The 11,250-nt window shown below is 37.1% G+C and overlaps 1 protein-coding gene across 2 annotated transcripts in view; it reads left to right on the forward strand.

Annotated features, from left to right (window-relative positions):
* The window catches only part of LOC115216436 (RING finger protein nhl-1-like), a 74,873-nt gene that overhangs the window by 43,027 nt on the left and 20,596 nt on the right, over positions 1-11,250 (forward strand). For both annotated transcript variants that reach the window (XM_029785771.2, XM_036506930.1), the window contains exon 2: positions 5,523-9,024. In XM_029785771.2, coding sequence (XP_029641631.1) covers positions 6,355-9,024 — 2,670 coding nt within the window. In that variant the 5' untranslated portion in view covers positions 5,523-6,354. The remainder of the gene's footprint in view (positions 1-5,522; positions 9,025-11,250) is intronic.

Consider the following 11,250-nt stretch of genomic DNA (forward strand, 5'->3'; position numbering starts at 1 on the left):
GCTTGTATGTATGCATGTATATGTATGTATGCTTATATATGCATGTATATGTGTGCATATGTGTATGTATGCATGTACGTATGTATGTATGTATGTACGGATGGATGGATGAATATGTGTGTCTACATATATGTATGCATGTATATATATGTGTGTGTATGTGTCTGCCTGTCTGTCTGTATGTGTAAAGTGACAAACGGTCATCCATACGTTGCAAAAGTCCAATGAAAAGGGAGCCTACTTGACCTGCAATATCAGTAAGTGTCCATCGATGAGTGACAAGTCCTCATAACTTCAGGAGAATGGGGGGTATTGGAAGTGGTAACATTCATGCCTTTCCCAAGGACACAGCTTTCCAGAGAAAGTGCAGTAGCAACGACTTGGAAACGAGCCTGAATTGTCTTCAGCTCACAACATATGCTGAGATTATAAGATATACACACTCTCTCTCTCCCCTCTCTTTCTCTCTCTCTCTCTCTCTCTATATATATATATATGATATACACACACACATATATGCATACATGCATATACACACACATACATATATATGTGTGTGTATGTAAGTATATATATATATACACACACACACATATACATATATATATATATATATATATACTTTATTTTAAGCAGCAGAAAATTCAACAAAATCTGTTACTCTGAGTTTCTCGTTGCCGTTCATCAGACAGTTTTTGCTAGAATGGAACTGATATATCAATTCAATCTATACTCTTACAAACGCTACACCTTTAAAAAGAAATGGACTTGTTTGATTGGCCCTTTAGAAAAAACGGTCAATCTTCGAGCGATAAACAAAAAGGTCAAAGATATATGTATATATATATAAAAAACTTATAAAAATTATATATAAAAACTTATAAAAATTATAAAATCCGAGGAAAAACCATTGACGTTAATGAAGACAGTGCAAATTAATGCATAGAAATTAAACCTGTTATAAATACTGCAATACATATTTATATTAAAATCTACATATATATATCAACATACACAAAAGGATGCACGTAAACGCCATACATACATATACAGACGTATGAATATGAATCTAAATATACACATAAAAGCATGTGTACATATATTCACGCAAACCGTCTCGCACGCAAGCTAAAATTCATCTATGTAGCAATTCTCATATACTGGGCAAGGAGGGGGAACGAAAGAAAGGGAGAGAGAGAAAAAAGAAACGAAGGAGGGGTGGGGAAAAAAACGAAATAAGCAGTGTAACGATGTTATTGGCATCTATAGAGACCAGTATACATACACAAGTTTGAATGGATACATATACATACCGTCGTGTATATGTGTGCTTAAGCACAAACATACTTTCACTTACACATACACAGATACGCATGCTTACAAATACATATGCTTTGCTATACACATACTTATATAAACATTCTAATTTTGACAACATTGCTTTTTTTAAAAAACATTGCTTTTAAAAATGGGTGCATTAATAAAAATATATACGAAAGACATATAAAATAAAATATAACATCCTATTTTGGGTCATTTATAAATAATCAAGGTAATATAAATAATCAAGGTAATCCTATGCAATACAATAACATGAAAACAAAGTTTGTAGGTTTTTCCTAATATATATGTAGAAACATAAGACTTTGCTATACGGATTAAGATCCGCATAGCATGGAAACACAATCCATCGTAGCGCTCAAGAGTCAAAATCAAAATCAAAAATCAAAAATACAAAATATATACTCTATCCATATGGTATATTTATATTCGACATTTTAAATTTAGCCGCGTGCCTACATAAGTTCATTAACTCACTTCTTTGATTCAAAGAATTATTGTCTTTGAATAAGATATACATTTTCTCTAATAGACAAAGTCTGCACTTGAAATTATTTTTGTAAGCTCCATGCCTGTATGGTGCCGCCCTGTCCAGAATGCTCCATGTCACGTTGAAAGGTGGGGCTTCCTTTTCTTTTAGTTCCCAGACATATTTTGCTAGGCTGGTTTTCTTCCTATTCTCTGGGTATTTAAATGATTTTTTATGAGAATAAAATCTTGTTTTAAATGAATTTTCTGAAGCCCCTGTGTATGTCTTGTATTCCGATGAGCCTTCCACTTGCACCTTGGCTCTATAAACTACTCCTTTCACTAGACATTTCCCTTCTAACGGACAGGAGCTTTCGTTTTTGAAATTACATTTCTTAATGGGCTCGGCACCATGTCTAATCTCAATTAGCTTCCTATTATGTTGGCTAATGTAAGAGGCGAAATTTCTGCAACAAGAATAGCTAACCTTCAGGGTTCTTCTATTAAATATTCTGTAGAATTTATGACCCTGCTTAAAATGCTTAGAGACTAATCTCAAAAATTCCTTACCTATATTAGTCTTTACGGCCAAATTGAAAGCCGGGTTGAACCACAAAACTTTCCTGGTCCTAGTTCTTCGTGCAGCATTATTATCAGCATTAAGCTGGTTGAACTGGATCTTCTCCGAGAATCCACTATTCTTTAATGCGCTATCGTAATAAGGTGCAGCATTATGGAATGCTGCCTCGTCTGAAGAAATTGAAGATATTCTTCTACCTACATTGCTGACTAAGTTGCTAAGGATAACTGGTGGATGGTTCGAATCTTTGCTAATATACGATAGCTTTTCATTGGGCTTACGGAAAGGTTTAAATCTATCCGATCTTACATTAAAATTTACGTCTAAAAAATCTACACTATTCAGGTTAGCATCTATCGTAACCCGTAAGCCCATCCTTTGAAAGAAAGCTATAAGGTCCTTCCTAAGTCTATCTGATTCATGGCCGTTTAGATTATGCGTGGCTATAAGGCCGTCATCCCTATATAAACCTGCATCTATAAATGGGAATTCTATTTTTAGATTATGGAGAATAAAGGCTCCTATGAGCATACATAATTCAGCCCCGTCGTATGCCCCCATCGGTACATCGAAAAGAGAATCCTCAGTCTTCTTAATCCAGGTGGAATCCTCGAAAAAAAGAAGCGATTTCCTCGCATGCATAATAATTTCAATTTCCGAGCTATCGATGTTGACATACTGCTTGGCGAAGTCCAATGCCCTTAGGAGCAACGTCCTAGATATTGACGGGTATATATATGTATATATATATATATTATATATATATATATATATATATATATAATATATATATATATATATATATATATATATTATATATATATATATATATATATAATATATATATATATATATATATATATATATATTATATATATATACATATATATATTCAACAATATAAGGAATGGCCATAATATGACATTCAACTCACTAGAAAGAGCAGCCAAACTCAAACCACTAAATAGTTGTAATTTGTATATGTAATATATATATATATATATAATATATATATATATATTATAGAGAGAACGAGAGAGAGAAGCACAAACACACACCTATACATTTACACACACACACTTATACACCTTATGGTAACCTTTTGGGACATCTAGATATTTCTGCAGCTACTCATGTATAACTCTGACACACACACACACACACACGCACACACACACACACGCGCACACACACACACACACACGCACACACACACACACAGACACACACAGACACACGGACAGACATGCTCATTTCTCTCTTATACATTTGCTGTTCTGTCTACCTCTCTGCAATTTAAAAAGAAGGAACAAATATTACAATTCTTTCTCTCTCTCTCCCCCCCCCCTCTCTCTCTCCATCTCTCTTCTTTACCTGAAATGCTGTTTTTCAGGTTTGGCACCAATTCCTATTGCATTTGGTAGTTAAGTTTAATTATGCCCTAGACATTAGTATTGTTCTTGTTCTCATTTCTTCTCCTTCTTCTTCTTCTTCTTCTTCTTCCCCTCCTCCTCTTCCTCCTCTTCCTCCCCCTCCTCCTTCTCTCCATTGGGTTTTGTAATGAAATGCAAAGTACTAAAGTAAACCTTATTTTATTCCCCACCCCCCACATCCCACCAACCAATATGAAGATTAGAATTTGCTTGCTATGTCAGTTATAAGAGTCACCACCAACACCACCATCATCACATCTACCACCACCACCACCGCCGCCGCCGCCATCATCAAAACTACCACCACTACCATTTCCACCACCACAACCACCAGTTACAGTACCAACAACCACAGTTACCACAACCACCACCATCATCACCATTACCATCATCATCACCAACACTACTATCATCATCACATTTATGATGACCACCACTACTATCATCACCACTCCATGCCACCACCAGTACCATCTACACATACACCATTTAACCATTGTCAGTTACCATCATGTGCGTAAGTATATATACAGGGTGCAGTGAATAAATTGTCATCTAAATTACACAAAAATGGAAATAACACTGACATCTTATTTTAACAGATATATTTACCAAAATTACATAAAAATATCTTGAAATACTAAATGGTAAATTAATTCAATAAAATCGCCATTGGCTTCGACCACAGCCTCCAGACGACTTTGGACTCTCCGGCATCTCTTCTGGACAGTCTCCTTCTTTATGTTGGTGACTGCTGCCATAATCCTTGCCTTCAGTTTATCGTTGGAGTTTTATTGGTCTCTTGCTCAACTGTACCACACACATAATAATCAAGGGGGTTACAGTCTGGGGAGAAGGGTGGCCAGATGTTAGGGGTGATGTGGTTGCAGAAATTGTCTGACAGCCATGACTGTGTTCTCCTGCTTGTGTGGCATGGTGCAGAATTCTGTTGCCAGACATAGGATCTTCTAGCAGCCATCCTCTTGACCCAGGGCAGCACTACCTCCTTCAGGCACTTGATGTAGGTTTCTGTGATGAGTCTGGGGCCATATGGGAAGATAAGTGGAGGCATAACATCACCATCACTAGTGATCACTCCAAATACCATGATGTTGACTGGCTGTTTGATTTTTATCACTCTCGGTACATGTCCTCAGAGTGACACCCAAACACTCTGAAATATTCATATTGGTGCTTTCAGTGTGAATGCCAAACAGTATAGCATATTATTTCCAAATTTCTGGCAGATGGAATTGTGTCACAGTGCTGTTTTTCTCACAGATGGTGCCCAACTGACCCTACTTTACTGTGTAGTTGACAAAATCAAAAATGATATACATATGTGAAATTAAAACTATAAAATGGTGACAATTTACCCATTGCACCCTGTATATATACACACACATGTATATATGTATATATTTATTTAAGCTATAAACACATACACGCACACTCATATGTGTATATATACTCACCCACACATACACAAATCTATGCATGAAAAATACATACACAAGTATACATAGCTGTATACATATATATACATACATGCTCACATTCTTGCTTAAAATGAAGCATGCTTACATAGACACATATATAAATTCATACACATACACACATATTTATATGCACAAATACCATTTTGTTTCGTTAATACCAATTGATTTTTTTTCTTCTTTTCTCTATTTTTTGCTACCCAGGTTTGAACCATAGATGTGAGGGATACTTGCTGGATTGCTTACCTGCCAACTCAACTTTGTGGTTTCTGTCTCCCTAATCAAATAAGCAGCAACAGCAACAACAAGAACACCAACATTATCATCACTAACATCTGTGTCATTAATCTTTCCATCATCAACTTATTCCATGGCAAAGATTCAGTTAGCCATTAATTAATTAACGTAGTCAGTTAAGAATTTGCAAACGTATCCAACCCACATCAGCACACAGAGGAACAAATGAGAAAATGTTGAGATCAGAAAGATTGTCAAGAATTAAGTAATTCAATACCAGTAATATATTGGGGGTCCTTCGACCAAATTTTACCCATTATATCATAAATATTTGTCTGGAAAGCGTCATTAACAGAAATCAATATTAAATGATGATGATGTACGAGATATTGAAAGATTTCTCTTCACCCATGTTATCAGTGGCTTTTAGAAATGCATGAATATCACAACATCTCATTCTCCTTTCATTTTTCTTGTGGAAATTTTTGAACTTGTAAACTAAATGAGAAATCTTTATTTGTGATAACAAAGATGATGATAACGATGATGTGATGATGAGGAGGATGAGTTCTTAAAATTCAATATGGGAATTGAGTTTGAAATCCGGTGATAAATAAGATTAAAGAATTAATATTTAAAACAGAAAACAAACAATGATAATTATGTGATTTAACAAACGGAAAAAAATCTCACCAAAAGTAGCAAATAAAGGAAATATTTTATTTGTGTTTTTTTTAAAATATTATTTTTGATTGTGTTTCTGCAAAACTTGCAGAACTAAGAAGCTGCACAAATCAATATGACTGATCTCGTATATGCAGCAGAACAGGTGCAGCAGCTACTACGATGTGCAATTTGCTTGGACAGATTCCGTCAGCCAAAATTACTGCCATGCCAACACACGTTCTGCGAGTCTCCTTGTCTCGAAGGTCTCGTCGACTATTACACTCGTCGTATAAAATGTCCCGAGTGCCGTTTAGAGCACCGGGTCCCTATAGCAGGTACTTCAGGGTTTCCAAACAACCTCACTATCATCAGTTTCCTTGAGCTTCCACAACAGCCATCCACGGCCACCTCTCTCGACACTCCATCCCTGGCACCTGCTGGTTCAGATGTAGTCTCATCGACCCCACAGCCAACACAAGTGCCATCAACTCCTGTTGATAGTACACCCAGTTCTTTATCATTGCCTGTTGAGCCGAGAGTACCCAGTAACCATGCTATGTGCTCAGATTGTGGTCGGATGACAGTATTGAGCACATGCTCCCACTGCACGGAACTGACATGTGAAACCTGCAGACATTCCCATATCTCAAATCTAAAACAAGACATGTCACGACAGCTTCAGCGCATTCGGCGCCTTCTACCAAATGTATCGGAGTCCCTCACCTCCGTTGAACACCGTCGTGAGCAGCTGCAACGCATGTGCAACTCAGTGAATGATACAGTTTCTGAGACAATCGACAATTATATGAGAGAACTGAAAGCTCGGCATGACTACCTGTTGTCAGAAATTGACACGTTCCACTACACAGAACTCAATGCTCTACAAACTTACCAGGAAAATCTGGAAATGGAACTGACAACCATTGCCAGCTTTTGTGATAGCACTGAACCTCTTCTGACACAGAGGGAGGATATTGAAGCATCAAACATTGATCTGCCAGATATAAAAAGACAATTACAGGAACACATTTCGACGCTGCAAAATCAGTCAACTCTTGAACTGCCTTCAGCACGTCAGCTAACATTACAAGCCGATGGCAGTCAGCTAGGTCCAGCTATTAACCATTTTGGGGAGTTAATGGTACTTCTTCACAGTAGCCCTAGCTCATATCTTCGAAATTCAATACTTGGACCATCAGATTCTATAAGAGGCACCAACTTGAGAGAATATAATGAATCAAGAAGACAGAGCTTATCTGGAAATGGTTCTTCAAGAACAGCAAATGATAATGCTAGCAGCAGTGCTTTGAGTTCAAATTTAAGTGGAAGTTTGTTACAGGAAAGTTTGAAACCTGCAGCCACTCAAGCTTCATCAAATCCTCACAATTCTTTTGATATTGCATATGGCGCAGCAGGTGCAACTGCTTCCAGTGCACCTCTGCAGAATGCAGCTTTGGGACCATCAGGAACTTCTACACTCAGAGATCCAGCAAGTTTCTCAGATAATGTTTTTGAAAGAGACTCTAAGTATTCAAAAGAATCTCAAAGAAACCAAGGTGACTCTTCTTCATCAAAAACTTCCTCAGGTTCTGATGAAAACCGAGGCCGCTATGGTAAGAAGCAAGATACTTATGGAGGAGCAAAAAGTAGAACCAGGACAGAATATTCTTCCACACCCCACGCCAAAAATAGAAGCCTTTTTTCCAATGATGATGATGATGAATATGAGGATGATGGAGGCAGACTTTTAGCTGAAAGAGATCCAATGGGTATGAGACCACCAAGGGATTCCCATGGATCACAAAACTCTCATTACGATAGATATGGAGCCTCAAATGAGCTTGTGTTATATGAAGACAATGCATCTGCTCCTTTGCAGCGAAGATCTTTGCCAAATTCACCCATTTTGGCCCATAGGAATATGGAAATGAATCCAGTTGATTTAATATTACCAGCTGCTCTTACATGGCATCCACGATCAGATATTTCTTCCAGATATAATGGTTTCCCAAGAAATCCTGCTGGCTATTATAGTCAGAATACACTACCGATTACATTTAACTGGAGAGATCTTTGTGGGTACTCTGAACAAATGCCTAGAGGCCAAATCCTAGATGCTCCTCCACATGGGAACCACAAAGCAATTTCTCATTCACAGTCCAGACATCCAGATATAGAGGAGAGTTCTTCTTCAACTGACAATGGTGCATCTGTCACAGCGTCTACAAGAAAGAGACGATCTATTCCCCAGTCAAGGTTTGATAATCATGGTGTTGCAGACTCTTCTGATGATGATGATGGTGATAACTCTGCTGGAACACCAGGACCAGGACATAGGCATTGCAAGTCAGCAAGTACACTGGTCACTCAAGCAAGGAACAACTATAGAGCAAAATCCCGATCATGGACACGGTTTGGTGAACATGGCAATGAAGAGTCTCAGTTTATATCCCCACGGGGTGTAGCAGCGAGTGAAGATGATGAAATATATGTCTGTGACAGCAGTAACCATCGAGTTGAAGTGTTTGATAATACCGGAATCTTCCTGCATTCTTTTGGATCCTATGGTCAAGGAAATGGTCAGTTTGATTGTGTAGCAGATGTGGCAGTGAACCAATTTGGCAACATCGCTGTAACTGACCGATACAACAATCGTATTCAACTTTTCGATAGACATGGATGTTTCCAATCTGTTATTGGTTCTGCAGGCCATGGTGATGGAGAACTAAGCTACCCTTGGGGTATAGCATGGGATAACATGGGATTCCTATATACCTGTGACAAAGACAACAATAGAATACAGGTAAGAACAATAATCACATACCTTATAAAATCTTTTTGGTCAACAGAGAGAAAAGTATTTATAAACAAACTTAGAAGAAGCTATAAGCAATTATTATTATTATTATTGTTTTTGTCTTGGCCATTATTCAACTGCCACTCCTAAGAAAACAAGGCTTGACCACACTATTCAATTTACAAAAGCAGGTAGTAGTAATTTGCAGTCACAGTCAGTTGAACATGTCATGCTACCAGAACTACATGTTCTTGCAGGAACAAGGAAAATAAACTATGAATGTTAATCTTAATTTTAATTTTAATCTAATTTTATAAAAAGTTCTTTTCCCTTTACATGTTCCATTTTAGTACATATTTTTGGTAAGGCTTTTCAAAAACTGAAACATGTAAAAGGAAATTTAAAATGTACCCAATTTTAAGAAAGTAGTGTTTTCGTTCTTGTTTTTCATATATGTATATATATATATATATATATATATATCCTTCGTTTATAAATGTGTATAAATACCACATGTGTGTGTGTGTGTGTGTGTGTGCTTGTATAAAGTACAGCTATTACATTCAAATGACCTCTTTTAGTATAAGGAGCCTTGTGTCAGTAGAAGGATGGAGGCCGACTGTTAATGTTTAAGGGTAGGTTTACCATTTTGATGATTCTTTCATCCTGACCTAATGAAGAGACAAATTTCAGCACCCAGACGTGTGTATGTGTGTGCATGTGTGTGTTGTGTGTGTGTGTGTGTGTGTGTGCATAAATAATTTTACACAGTCTATTTCCTTCATCTGCTGTCAGCTGAAGAACAGTGGTGGTTCCTGTACTGGTGCCAAGCTGCCAAATAAATGTGATGATGTATACAGTTTAATATCTAGCTATATACACTCACTTCTCCAAAATATCTTGTCTTTGTCACCATGCCAACCAACAGAGTCTTTACATCTTTCTGACATTTTAAACATGCCCTGTAAAAGCTAAAAAAAAAATCCTTTCAGACTTATCTCAGTGTTAGCTAAAAAGATAAGAATACTGCACCATCATTCCATGCTAAGCTCATGAGTAAGGTAGTGTGGGAAGAGGAGGTGGAGGAGGAAGGGAAGCAGGAGGATGAGAAGAAGTGGAGGAGGAGGAAGAGAGGACTATTCACTGAGACTCATGATTCTCAACCCTTTTTTTTTGCCTATGGAACCCCTTTGATCCTTATTTTCCTTGGATGGGCCCTCAAAGCCATTTGATGCTGTAAAAAGACCTTATATATTTCTATAATGGAATATTTATTTCTTTATTGTCCACAGGGGGCTAAACAAAGAGGGGATAAACAAGGACAGACAAAGGGATTAAGTCGATTACATTGATCCCCAGTATGTAACTGGTACGTATTTAATCGCCCCCCCCCCAAAGGATGAAAGGCAAAGCTGACCTTAGTAGAATTTGAACTCAGAACATAATGGCAGATGAAATACAGCTAACATTTCTGCCAGCTCCACGCCTTTATAACGGAATATTATTAAGATTTGTATAAAAAAATAAATTTTTAGAATAATTTGCATATCATACAATTATAACCAACTAGCAGTATCGCCCTGCGTTGCTCGGGTTTGTAAGGGAAATAACTATATAAGCATTTTTAGAGAGTTATAGCCAAAAAATAGCAAAAAAATGCATTAAAAATGGAAAAAAAATAATGGTAAATTTTTTTTTAAATCGTAGACTCATCGTAGACGCGCGCTAATACCCAGAAGGGCTCGATATGAATCACGACTATAAGATACCCGGTTTTGGTTAAACTGCACCGCAAAATGTGGGAGTAGTTAGGAATCTAAATCGTAGGAGACAGACAGCACACAACCTCACTTTTATATATAAAGATTTGTTGTACATAAATTTGACAACAAAATCTTATACAGATCCCGAAGGGTCATGTGGACCCTATTTGAGAGCCCCTGGCCTAAACCCTACTGTCATGTAAATTTCTATGAGTTTCTATGGAGTCATTTGACCCGCTAGAAATAATACCAAAATCACCCTCAAATTGAACTTAAATAAAGGACACATTAAATAATGCAATCCCACACTTCACAGTGTCCTAAAATGATTGGATGGTCACTGTTAGAATACCCAACATCATAAATCTGATTGATCAAAGATTACTCGGAGATAAACAACAACTGCAACAATATTTACCAAACCAAACCTTTACATGGTTGCTGCGTTTGCTAGATATACCAGCAAAAA

Source organism: Octopus sinensis, linkage group LG10 (genome assembly GCF_006345805.1).
Source record: "Octopus sinensis linkage group LG10, ASM634580v1, whole genome shotgun sequence".
In the NCBI taxonomy this organism is placed as follows: domain Eukaryota; kingdom Metazoa; phylum Mollusca; class Cephalopoda; order Octopoda; family Octopodidae; genus Octopus; species Octopus sinensis.